Genomic DNA, 14,132 nt, shown 5'->3' on the forward strand with positions numbered 1-14,132 from the left:
TACTGCCTTAGACATTGTATCATTACAGACATCTCAGTTTTAGCCTTTAAAACGTATCTCCTCTTTCACCCCCTAATTTAGGCAATATGTCAAATCAAATTCTAAGCCTTCAGAGTGTCATTCCCTACTGATTCTCAATCCAACTAATTGTGAAAAAGGCCCACAGTAAACTTACTTGAAAGTCAGTGTCAGTTTCACCCAGTGTTTGTCTGCAAAACAGACAAAGCACCTGATAGAAGGTGGGCACTGCCTTCTTGTTAATCAAAAGCTTCCAGTAGCACAAATGTTAATGTGGTAAAACACACAGCTGGGGAATGCCATGTCATATGCTGGTAACAAATAGCGACTGCAGCTATAGAACAGTTTTTACTTACCTATATTCTACTTCCTACTAGACTGCAAGTACTGTCTGCCTGAACTGATACTCTTGTTTACAGCTAACCAGACACTGTAATCAACACTGCTTTCCAGAATTCTTCCACTTAACTGTTGTATTAAGCAGTTAAAAAGAAAATAAATCTTGCTGTGGTTAAGTGCTCATATACTTTGCATTCTTAATTAATACTACAGTAATGATGAAACCGAAAGAATGCAAAACTGAAGTCAGATTACTCACCTGTGGTTTTCTGAGTTTCCAGTGACTTTCCCTTGTAAGTGTTAAACAGACTGAGAGTTGCATACTTCGTTTTTCCATCCTTTGCTTTTGTACTCTGGCCTGACTTTTCCGACATTTCGATGGAAACTCATCGAGTCTGGTACCTACTGCTCACCCCTCAAGTTTTGCCTGAAAACAGAAAAGTAAAGCAATTTGAATATAAGCCAATATTTAAGAGACAGTTTATAGGACAAAAGTGGACAGCATATTTAACACCATTACCACTGCTTCATTTAAGCATATTAGAGGTGCCATAGAACACATTAGCTCCAGAAATCCCCAGCTTATGTAACACTTGTGATTTTTAAAGTATTTCCATCTCTACAAATTGAATGTCACAAGATCAGGAGTGTCAGCATTTAGTTAATAGCAAACCCTGTGGAAGTGATAAATCATTCATGATTTCACTAAAAAAACAAACCAAACCCCCAACACCTGAACAATAACAACATAACAAAACACACACCCAAAAAACAAACATGCAAAGTGTCCAGGAGCAGCTAGCTCCCCACTGGGGAAGCTCAATGACTTCACCCACTCCTGAAGCCAAGTGCTGAGATACCATTACCTGTAGTAGTATTTCTGGAATCTGGGTTTGTGTCCCCTTTCTCCCCTCCCCACCCCCTGAAGTTTTCTTTCCCAAAACTAGGAACACATGGTATGTTCAGACAGAGAAGGGAAGAATCTCTTAAACCAAGAGTTACACTGTTCTTGCAGCAGTGAATTACAGGGCTGTTAGAGAAGGTCATCTCTCTCCTTCTCCCAGAATAGCAGGCCTTCAGAAAAAAAACCAACTAGTAATTATCACTGACACTTTGTTAGTAGTACTTAATAGGAACTTGCCAGATTTGCTGCTCATCATCATGAACACAATATATTTTAATATATTTCCATATGAATCTCACAGTAGTTATGTATGTTCAAATACTCTTGCGTTTCATTCTAAAAGCAGATACCAAGAAGCAAGACAACCTGTTTAAATTCTCTTGTGATCAACAAACTCTCTGGTCAAACTCTGAGCTTCAGATTATCTTCTAAAGGAACTTGATTCACATGCAAGGCACTCACGTTAAGAAGAGGCTGCATGGACAAGCTGTATAAAGAATAAAGCATTTATTTGGTCCTGACAGACATCAACAGATCAGAGCTGTTTCATTTATTATAACATTCCCACCTTCTTCTGTTGCCTATCTTAATTTATAAGCCACAAATGGAAAAAAAAAAGAAATAATGATGGCAAATAACCTTGGCATGGTTCAGCTTCAGCAACATTTAGGCTAGATGCCATTCTATTAAAATCCATGCAGACTGCTGCAACAGGAAAAATATTCAACTTCATACAGGGCCACATACATGCCTAAGAAATACATCCTGCCCTCTCACAAACAGAAAGCAACTCCCAGAGTTTTTGCCAGACTGGTCAGCACTTGGCTATTTCAACAGCATGTGTTACACCAGAAGTCATTCCTCAAATTGTCCAAATCCACAAAATATAGGATGGAAGCAGGGTGAATCCAGCCTACCAAGTGGACCATGTAACCAGAACAGAGATTTCAGATATGGCTGATAGGCCATTCATTACTTAGCTATCAAAAAAACCCCCTACATATTGAGGCTGCAAGCTTTCACTGGAAACCACAGCTCACTACTCAAACATCATTGCAGGCACAGGAAAGAAAAAAAAAATCAGCCAGAAAGATGAATTTAGACAAGCTTATCTTTGGAACTACCAGTCACGATTTCAAGCAACCCTTCACTATTCCAGGTAGCCCTAATACTTATTTGCAATTCAGCATGTCAAGCTTTGCCCATTAGTATTATTCATGACCCACTTTCAGCCAGTCTGGAGATCTGAATCCAGGCAGACTAGTTTATCAAGCTGGAGTCTAAGTCAGACATTAGCTTCCTCTTCTATGAGGAAACTCAGTTTATCATAAGATCTTCAGTAAAACATCTGTGAAACAACCTGGCAGATTCTTTGCCTTCAATTCTCCAGTTACCCTCTGCTCCCAGACTTGTATTTATGATAAACAGTCCACCACAGTCATCCTGGAGCATTAAACAGAAAAGGTATTGGTCAGATAATTAGCAGCAGCACATGGGTGGCAAACAAGCTCTCTGGTGTGTATATAACCACATCTAGTAATATACTATAATTACTTGATACTCAGCTATGCTCAGACACTCTTTCAAATGAGAACTTATACAGTTTTAATTTTCAGCCCAAGACCCATCCCAGGCCCAGATTTCCTAAACAAGAAGTAGCTTCACAATGGTGAATAATGCAAAAATTGGCAAACAAAAAAGGGGGTAGGGGGAGAAGGTTGTGGGAGGAGAAAATTACTCAGGTAATTTCTTAGCTACTGTTTAATTTGTGCATACAACAGGTTGGCAAGTACTAGATTCAGCAAGGGATTCCCAATTTGACCTACACTGAATCTTTCTTCTTACCAGTTAAGGTACTGTGTTAGTTTGAACTCTATTAGTCAAATCCTTCAAAGCGAAGTGCTGCTGTCCCGCTGGTTTAGACTCATTGTCATATAAGCAAGAACACAAGATAGCTGTAGACATTTGAAGAGCAGCAACACATAAAAGATCTCAGAACTACTTACCAAAGTTAGTAACTACTATGATAGTGAGCAGGACAGGCAACAGTACAAGCAGTAACAGCAGCTGGCAGGGTTCACTGCACTATTAAGAAACTTAAGCAAGTCAGCAGTTCATTTTGTATGACTACAGTTACTATTATGCATAATTACAAAAGGTGCAATGCTCCCAAAATTCTGGAGCAACAATTACCTTACAGCTGCTCTGGAGCATTATCAAGTAAGTTAATTGACCTTCACTATGGCCTTAAGATTTTAAGGTTAAAATTATTATATTAATTTCTGTACAAGACTATTTTTTCAGAGTGCAACTGGCTGGGTTATTTAAATGCTGCAATGAACTCGGAAGCATGTGTACAGAAATTAGCACAAGAGTAGCTGCCACAAATTCTAGATACCCTGGTCCTCTGTTAAGGAATATTTACTTGCACCTTCTTGAATACTATAATTGGTAGAATTGCAAACAGAATGCAGAATTATATATTTAAAATAATAAAACCCCAACAAACAAAAAAAACCCCAAATCCCACACCTACCACACAGACCTTTCCCATTAAGTTCCTAGCTCTGATCATTTCAGAATTTCCCAAAATGACTTATCATTTATTGACACTAGTTCACATCTGTAAACTTTGCAGTGTTCCATTAGGACCAGCTGCAGACTAGAAACAATCTTACCTCCACTTCGTAAAAAAGTTGTTGCGTGATTAAACGAGAAAGAAATGATTACATATTTGGGGTCACTTTTGAGGACTGTAGTCTGAGGAAGTTTAAAATATCTAACAACTTAACTCAGAGCAATTCCTGTCTGGTTTCCTTCCTTCTCTCACACCATGTTCTTTTCAATATTTTGTACATTTACTATACATATGAAAAAAAAGTTTTACATACATGAGCGAACAGAACAGCATTATATGTAAGCTACTACATTTTGTCTTGGTGAAGAAGCAGAGACAGGCATGGAAAAGGGGAAGAGAGCTATGTAAAGTTCAGGCAGGTAGTTTTTTTATCCACAGTTTTTGGCAGGGGCAGATCAATTCTTGCTATTGCCATGCAAAATAACTATTCTTTCTGTTATGGTCTTCCAATTAATATGTTTCCATGTATCTCTGAAGCACAGCATAAACCATCCCTCCACTATGGGAGGAAAATTACAGAGAATTACTATTTTCTGTATTTTTCAGACATCCCATGCTAGCTAATGTAAGCACAGGTGACTCCACAGCAAACTCTAGATCTGTATTTTATAAGCTGCATTTTCAAACCATCAGGAAAAAAGTATTTTTTTACACAAGTGCAGTCATGTCAAGAGACAGCAATATTTCGGTTACCTTTTATGCAATCCTATCATCTTAAATCCCACATCCCATGCCTATTTAGCCTGCAAGCATGCGATCACATAGGACAGGTAACCTGTTCTTTTGCTTCCTGGGACTCTGAAGTCTTAACAACAGTAAGTATAAATACTAGAATAATTCCCACATTCCATATTCAACACAGCTATCTAGTCCCCTGCTACCTCCACTCTAAAGGCTACATTTTGGCTGAATCTGGAGAAGGATGACCTGCAATGATTTAAGACAAAGCACATCATTCAAGAATCAAACCTGCTGGATTTGCTAGAGTCTTCAAATCTCAGTGCCTCAAAAACCCATCCATGAAGTGGGAAATGTCATAAAAACCACTACATTAAAGTTTAGTCATAACTGGGACATATCAGCAGTTCTCTCAAAAGAGAAAACAAGAAATATATCCAAGAAAGACGTACTATTTTAAGTAGTCTGAGGAAAGTAGTTAAGGGACAAAAAGCATCATATACAAATTTATCATTTGTATGAAGCCATAACTCTACTTTTCTTAAAATAGCTTTGTTCCCAGCACATTGAAGAACATGGTTCTACTAAGTTCTGAAACTCAGCAATACAACTGGTAAAAAAAACCACAATCAAAAAACCCAACAAAACCAACCAACCAAACAAAACACACCACAAAAAACCCACCTTTTTTTTTGCCACAAGCCTCGTTAATGTTAGAAGTAGTTATTTCCAAATTCTGTGTTACTAATTTCAAAACACCATTGTGGTCAATAACCCACATAAGTAACATGGTATTAAAGTTTCACCTAGAAAGGAAAGGTTTCATTTCACCAGTAAGTCTGTCATATTTAGATTCGAGAACATCACTGAAGAAGTTCCCTCCTAACTGTAAGACCTGAGCATAAGCTACAGCTGGATATTAAATCCTGAAAAACTGTGTGATCTTCAGAAAGAAAAAAAAAGACTAATTTAGATTATATACAGAAATAAAAAGCAAATTAAAAACAAAGAAACATAGGATCCTGTATTCAATGTACCTGGAAGCCAAAAAAGCCTTCTTCATGGCTTCATTAGTAAACAAGGAACTCTGTTATTTTGAATGAACACTCAAAAGTATTATCTAATTACTGAATCTATGACTTTGCACAGAGAAGGTTGCACATAAAAAATTAATTACAATTAAACATACTGACTTCACTTCTCTGATGTGGGTATTTATAAACAATACAATATTTTTATTGATGAACTTCTATTTAGAGCTTTCTAGTACCAAAGCATCATTCTGGACTGAGGTTTTCTGGATCAATTATTTAAAACCACATTTTGGCCATTTATCCCACTACTAAAAAATTTTAACAGCTTCAGCACTAGTCAGCTTAATAGCAACATGAAACAAGCTTCAAAAACTTCCACACTTAAGTAGCAAAAGTTTCTATCAAATAAAAGTAATTAAAAAAAAGAATCTAAGGTCAGCATTTCCCTCCCCTGCCAAGAGCAGTTTTGGAACAGGATTCATTGTTAAGTAGGTTCTTGCAAGGAAGTCTGAAAATTGCAGTAAGATCTTGTGAATTTTTGAGCACCTCAGACATGGCTTTATTATGTGCAAGAACAGAAGCTCTCCAGATCTTCAGAGCTCTGGGTAGATTTCACTACAACTCATTTTTTAATAAGATCTATACTAAGTTTTATCTATACTTAGAAAGCCAAACTACTACACATTTCCATCTCCTTTTTTCTTCCCCATTGCTAGATTTTGGGCTCACAAGTTTTCAGTAGAGATTGAAAGAGAGTACACAATGCAAAGATTACATTGATTCTATAAATTCTGTGAAGGCAGATGGCTGGGTAGGAAAATAAAACCCTTCTAATCACTATCTCTTCTGCATCCATCACCTCAGTGGAAAAAAACTGTAGCACAGGCTGAGACACTACATAATCTCTAGAGCATTCTTAACAGACACCAAAAGGAAAATCAAATTCAGTTTTGCTCCTCAGAACCAAAGCACTGTCATAAGACAAAGCTGCAGCAAAGAAAGCTTTGCTGGTTCCATCATTCTTCAAATTACTTCCCTTTAAAGCCTAAGAAAGTCTTTACAAAACACTACCAAAACTAAATATGATGAGTTGAAAACACATCATGACAGAAGAAAGCCGTTTCAAGTCATTATCCCACAGATGCATCTTCTAAAAATGCATTCCATGGATGCCAGAAACGAGCACCCACAAATATATCTGCATCAGCTCCGAGACACCTAATTCTAAATAGAGCTACTAAGCCAAGCAATGACAAACAACCTTAATTAGCCAACCGCAAAAAGTCTACACAGAAACTAACTGTACCACAAGGCATATGTTAAACTAGCAATGTATAGAACAAGCATATTTTTTGCTGCCTCAAAGAATGCAAGGCACCTTGTTGAATTGTCTTCTGTGAGAAATACCAGTCACCTAGAATATTCCCTTCCAACAGGACAACCAGCAACACATCGTATCTCAGGGAACTTGTTAGGAATGTCTCAAGTCTAACACAGCACTAATAGCAGTGACTAACACTTTTAAAATAAACTTTTAAGATATATCCTGCAGTGGAAAAATATTAGCACAGATTAAAATAATCCGTCAGTTCTATTCATATTTTTCCAATGCGTTCTTGACAGCAAGAGGAAAAATTACTTAAGAGCATCTGGCTGAAGTGAAAAAACACAGATAAAAGGACAGCAACCATGCAAACATCAAATTTGTCTCTATCCACAGATTTCAATATAAATGTAACTATACATGCATGAATATTTTACTTAACATGCACAGAAATCACATTTCTGTGGAACAGCCCTGCCAAAAGAAGCTTGATGCATAGGCTCAATCATTATCAGCATGTCTTTTTAAATGTCCCCATATAACAAGGGATCAAAGAGCCACAGACAGGACAAATGCATACAGGCAATAAAACTGTCAAAAATGCTTAAATATTTTCATGTGTCACACAGATTCGTTCTTTTAGCTAATATTATTTCTGATACCTGTGCTGTTTATGAAATCTGCTTCTGAAGTAACCTCAGGTAACAGAGATTATGGTCCCCTCCCCACAAGAGGCAGAGGGGTGACAATGCTGTTAGTTAAGACTCTGGGAAAAGAAAGGACAGTTTTCATTTCATTTAGCTTGTGGATAATTTTTTTGCATGTTTTTATTCAGAGTATAAAATAATGCTGTTCAGTATTTTGACAAATGCTATCTAAATATTATCTATGGCAGTACTCTTACCCAGGGATTCAATGCTATCAACATTTGTGTAAGTCATTTTCTTCCATATTTTATACCAGTGGCTCAGTTTTGGTCTCCCATTTTCTAATGGATAAGAGAAACTACTCATCATCTTAAACTTATTTTTGCCTTTTACAAGGAAAGAAAGAGATACTGCAAAAAAGCCAAACACAACTATTTTTATGAACAAAATGATGAAATTATTAAGCATGTCCCTAAAAATTTTATTCAGTTCTCAACTATTGTACATGCAATACCTCTGCCTACTTCAGCTTTATAATTACACTTTTACATACTCTTCTGGCTATAGATTCTTCCACATTTGAAACTTAAATCCAGTTTTATCACTAGAGAAGATATAAAATCTAAAGTGTACAAAACACTATCAATGAAACATTTAAAATAAATAGTGTAAGACTGGCTACAGAAGACATGCTACAAATTCATAAAATGACAGGCTGGTTGGTGTAGGAGGGAACCTTACAGATCATACAGTTCCAACCCCCCTGCCATGGGCAGGGAGACCTTCCACTAGACCAGGTTTCCCAAGGCCCTGTCCAACCTGGCCTTGAACACTGCCAGGGAAGGGGCAGCCACAACTTCTCTGAGCAACCTGTGTCAGTGCCTCACCACCCTCACAGTAAAGAATTTCTTCCAGAATATCTGATCTAAATCTACCATCTGTCATCTTAAAGCAATTCCCCCTTGTAAAAAGCACTGGTATCACCTATCTCACTGGAAGAGGTCAATTAAGTGAAATTCAGTATCAGTTTAAAATTTAGACTAAAGCCACAATGCTTCCAATCTATTTAGGCATCTATCTCCTGCTACAGCCGAGAAGAGTTCAGCTCCTACATGGTGTGATTTGAGCTGAACTCAAAATAGCAGAGTGGCTGGTACCTTTTTATGGGTAGTTTCAGTGTTAACATTCATAAGCTCACCAACAGCCAGCAACGTATTTTACTTTGTACTACTAAGGTACAAATAGACTCACTGGGGCTTCCCAAACAACAAACAAGATTTGTAAGGGAGGCAGCACATCAGCACAGAAAAGGAGACCCAAGAAAGCAACAGATGCTCCCAAGCAACTGGCAGGTCTGAAGTGCAATAACAACTAACTAACAGCAAATGAACAGGTGACCTACAAAGTTTTCCTAGGTTTAGCAGTAGCAGTTAATTTTTCTACTTCTTAGTAGCTGGTGCAGCACTTTCTTTTGACTTTAACTTGGGAACAGAGCTGACAACACTAATGTTTTTAGTTGTTGCTAAGTAGTGTTTACTCTGACCAAGGACTTTGTGAGTCTCATGTTCTGCTAGGAAGGAGGGGAGGCCGGGAGGAAACAGAGACAGGACACATGACCCAAGCTAGCCAAAGAAGTATTCCATACCACAGCACATCATGCCCAGGTAGGTAACTGGGGTTACCCAGAATGGCTTGCTCTCTTCTGGGTCAGGCTTGTTTCGGTGGGTGGTATTGTATTCTCTTCCCTTGCTATTTCTCTTATTATTATTATTTGTGGTAGCAGAAGTGACTTGTGTTATACCTTAGTTACTCGACTCTAAGGGGTGAGAGAGAGACAGTATGGTTGGGTTTAAACCACAACAAAAGTTCAGGACCAACCACCATTCAACCCCTGCCCTTCTTCCCAACAGGGAAAACACTTCCTCAAACTACTGCTGCTATGGCTCTACATTATAGTTTTTCACTCTTTCTAGTCAGTTTTCTAGAAAATTTACATCTTCTGTAAAGGAAGGACAAAAAATTTGTATTTTAAAATTTACAACTAAAATAGACTTTTTTATTATTTTTTTCAAAATTTCAGAATGAAGCAGTAGTAGAATAGAATTCTTTCATCTACCAGAAGTCAGATAATGAAAATGGGCATAACTATCATACCAGAGTTTAAAAAAGGAAAAGGAAGAAAAAGCTTCTATTATTTTCTGCAACTTCCTAGTCTGGAATTTCACTAGACTTATCACTACACCTCCATTTCCATCACTCACACAAAGCTACACATACTCCCCCCCACCCCAAACACCCAAAGTACAGTTAAGTAAATTAAAGCATACCTACACAGCTTATGCTAAAATGAATACATAATATTCCTTAAAACTCATTCTGCTTAAAATATCAGCATCACAATTCTTCACTTAAAATCCAACATCTGCTATCTCCAACAGCAGGACCTTTAGACACAGAAGACTGCTACAGAAATCCCCTCCCATATTTACTCTAGCATTCAAATACCTTCAAGAAGTGAAACATGCAGTGTCCAGACTCAGCTGTCATTTTCTAATCTTCTGTGTAGCCTCAAAAAATGGATGATTGGCTTGAAAGATGTTGACATAAGTGCTTGTAATTTGGCTTCTGAGTTTAGAAAATTTACTTGGGATATTTTTTGCAAGCTGCTTTGCAAAAATGAGGCATAGCTCTTTACGCCAAGATACTGATGGAATTTCCACAAAACCAAATAATAAAGAGAACAGACTTAAAGGCTGATGTTGTACACCACAGTTGCATGTGGCACAGGCACCATGAAGTGATGAGAATCAGAAACCCTGTATGTGTCACTAGACCAAATGCACACTGGGTTCAGCATTCAACTACACTGGAATGGACCAAATTGATCTTGGTATAAAAGCACACCAATCTCAACACTGACCCAGAATATCTTACTTCTGTCCTTACAGTCATGATTTTGGAAGGTTGCCTTCGTCCCACATAGCTTCCCACTGATGACTGAAGTAAACATGGACTCATGCTTAAAGACACAATTCTCTGTATGTCTACTGGCAAACTCAAATAGTAATGACTGACAGGCTAGCAGAACAAACTTACTTTTAGTTTAAAATTCCAATTCAAAATTCCCAGTTTAGACTGAGGCACAACAAAGTTGCAACACAAAACAAATCTTGTTTCTCACCAATACATGAATTAAAAGCTTCCAGAGTCTGAAGAGACTACAACCTGTATTATATGAGAACTCCACAGTTACTACTTTCACAGTGAGGTATTACAGTGACCACAGAAAATATACTACAGCCTTCACTGGTATTATAAGCATCTAATTCATATACTCATTTGTTCTACATAAGCCAGACTATTGGGAAGAAATTAATAGCACCACCACAGCTCAAGTAAAAATGATAGACTGATAACTACTAACTGTACTGTATTAGAAGCATTACTTCAAAACCCAGCCCTTCTTCAAGTTGAAGTACATTCAAACAGCTTCTTTGCTAGGATTTTTTGATATTCCAGTAGAGATTGACAGTTCATGCCACACATAAGTCAGTACTAGCACACCATAAACCTAATGCACTAACATAACACAGCTATTCTTGCCATGTTCTGATAATTCTCAAACATAAATTACAATAATTTAGATGTTTTGCAAGATTACTGAATGCATTTCAACTAAAAATGTAATATCCAAAATTTCTTTAGAGCTCATGTTATAGGCAGGCTATTTTATTCCTTCTTGGCCTGACAATTTCTTTACAAGTCTTTCTTTTTCACTAATCATTAGAGTGAATTTTTGTAAGACAGATCTTTTGATTTTCCAGTTTCATGCATATGGTTAAGAAATTTCTTTAAATGGCAATATTTTAATTGTAACAGAAGTTTTGAAGTGCTGGAAGAAAGCCAGGACAGGGATGGGGGAGCAGGGGGAAAGAATAGTTTCTATACGATTAAAGAAATTTTAAAAAGTGCATCAGAATGATACGCATTCTTGTTACTTCTGGGAACAGAACAATGCAAGGGCTTTCACCCAATTAGCTTTTCAACTTGCAGATGCCAAATGAGACTTAGTCTCTAGATTTGCAAAAGCATTTATTAAAGAAATTTCCATTATTTAAAAGAATGATAAAACGTCAAAGCTCTCAAAACTGTATCACTGTCTATTTGAGAAAAAGATAAGGGAATAAAGGCAAATTATTGCAGAAACAAGCTACGTACCTGTGATTAAAGTACTGTATTCAGTAGGTTGGTAGGCAGCACTTTCCCCTGAATACAGAAAACTAATGTGATCTGTCTTACCTATCAGAATACTTCTTAGCTGAAAAAGCTACAACTATTCACTTGGCTTCTTATAAACTAATTTAGGTCAGTTTATCTCAATCACAGACACTCTCTGTAAAGGCATTTAAGATTACAAGCAGTCCCTTTAAAAAACTACAAAACATTTAGCATCCTATCACAAGTACCACTTTGTTTCTTGCTTGCACACCATCAGTCAGAAGCCTGGAAAGGCAAAAATAATAGCACATCCACTCTTGACACACAGAAAGCGAGGTGGGGAGTCTCCTTAGTAGCATCCCAAGTAGTGGTTGTTCTGTTAGGCTGAGAACAGGGGAGCAAAAGGGAAGTCCACAATAGAGCTGCAGAAGAAGTTACACAACCGATGATACACAGATGTCTCCATGTCTGTTCCAATGAGAAAATATTCCAATGGTCAGCACATCTCTATACTTGTTAATTTTAGATATAACTGCACAGAAAGAATAGTCAGACCCAGTGATCATGGTGGGTTTGATGATCTATTTGCAAGAATAAAGCAAGCAGAACTTCTTGCACGCTATAGCAAAAAAGGTATGAGCAAAGACCTCCATATATTACTGGATTTTCTAAGGAAAAAAAAAAAAAAAGAAAAGGCAGAATAACAGCAAACTACTGCAGTTCCCTTCCCTTCTGGCTGTACTTCAGCAGATCTGATTCCAGTTGCAGGCTGAACAGTGCCTGGGATCTGTTCCTCTGCAGGTGGTTGTCTGGGATAAGTTACCAGAAACAACAGCTGAGCCAAACAAGTGTTGAGTCCTTAAGTCAGTCACAGTGCTTGGTGCAAAACACTTCCTTTTAGGAAGCTGATGAAAGATAATCAATAAGTACATAAAAATAGACCAGATCCCAAGAGATGAGCAGCAGAAGTTGCAGCCATCTGAAATTACCCATCTCTCCACTGTTTTGTTTTTCCCTTTCATTTTAATACTCTTATTGCAAAAGCCCTCACACTTTTATAGAACAATGCCATTTAAACTGATGGCATATTTCCAACTCTCCCCACTTGCCCCATGTTGAACTGACAGTGCAAGAGGGCAGGATAGACTGAGCAACAAATGTAAAGCTACTGCTTGTTGTGAATAACTTGAAGCACCTTTTTCAAGACTTCCATTTCCTGTTCTTTTACCACAATTTCCAAGCATCACTGTAATAATTAACATCTCTTAACAGAGAAAGCAACTTTCAGTTTCTTCCCAGGGAACCACAAGTCACTGAGCATTTCGCTCTACATTGTACCCTTCTGCACCTTCGAAGTATCCCTGACCTCAGCTGCACATTAGTAAAACTTTTGATACAAAACCTTGTTTTTCCAAAGCCCCTATTAATAGATCAGTCCTTAAGCAACATAAATAGTTACATCTAATTTTTTTTTACTTTGGGAAACAGATGTTCAAGCAAACTGTTCTGTTCATGAGCTCTTTCAGAATATTTTGGAAGTTCGTAAGAAGCACTCTAGGACTACAGCCTTGAGGACTTTCACTCCTCTCCAGAAGAGATGTGCCAAAATGAATTCCCTCTTCTCTAGCTATTTTTTCCATTTTTTTTCTGTTCACCTTCTTATGATACTTTTGTTACTGAAGGGTTCAATCTGAAGATGGAAGTACACTCATCAATGGCAGAAATGTACAGAATAAACAATTTTATACAGTTTTGTAGAGCCTTAACACAATAAAAAAACAGTCCAGTTACTCTAATGAGTTATGTAATGACTTAAGCTACTTGTCACCATCACCCTCAAAACTTCTCACCTTGCTCAAGAGCCAGATTTTGTGTTGCCTGTAATTCCTACCATATTCTAACCCAATTCATGTACATCAAAAAATGATCATAAATTCTCCTCTGTATTAAGCAATATTACAGCATATTTGTTTTCAAGGCTTTTAAGGTACTCCCACTGTGCTAGTGAGAGCCAGGATTGCCAAATATGCCAGCTTATGACACACCATTGACAGCATCAGTAAAAAATCCCCTTAACTTCTGTGCATACAAAAGTGGTAGAATTGTTCCTTGGTTTGATCCAGCTTGGGGAGAATTCATAGCTGCTCATACTCCCTTCTACTTGCTGCCTGCCATCCTCCAGATATCTGGTTACATGTTTTTCCCTGTGATTTGCTAGTTTCTTGGAACAGAGACTGTCTCCTCCTTCACTGAAAGGATGCCCAATGTAAAAGATGCAGGTACACTGAACAACAGTTCTGACAAGGGTCAACTTCAGCCCTCTGCTTTAGAC

The 14,132-nt window shown here is 37.6% G+C and overlaps 1 protein-coding gene across 15 annotated transcripts in view; it reads right to left on the reverse strand.

Moving 5' to 3' along the window:
- The window catches only part of PRRC2C (proline rich coiled-coil 2C), a 77,293-nt gene that overhangs the window by 58,511 nt on the left and 4,650 nt on the right, over positions 1–14,132 (reverse strand). For all 15 annotated transcript variants that reach the window (XM_034064172.1, XM_034064164.1, XM_034064174.1 and 12 more), the window contains exon 2: positions 617–784. In XM_034064172.1, the coding sequence (XP_033920063.1) occupies positions 617–731 (115 nt within the window). In that variant the 5' untranslated portion in view covers positions 732–784. The remainder of the gene's footprint in view (positions 1–616; positions 785–14,132) is intronic.

The sequence above is a fragment of the Melopsittacus undulatus genome, chromosome 6 (assembly GCF_012275295.1).
Source record: "Melopsittacus undulatus isolate bMelUnd1 chromosome 6, bMelUnd1.mat.Z, whole genome shotgun sequence".
In the NCBI taxonomy this organism is placed as follows: Eukaryota; Metazoa; Chordata; class Aves; order Psittaciformes; family Psittaculidae; genus Melopsittacus; species Melopsittacus undulatus.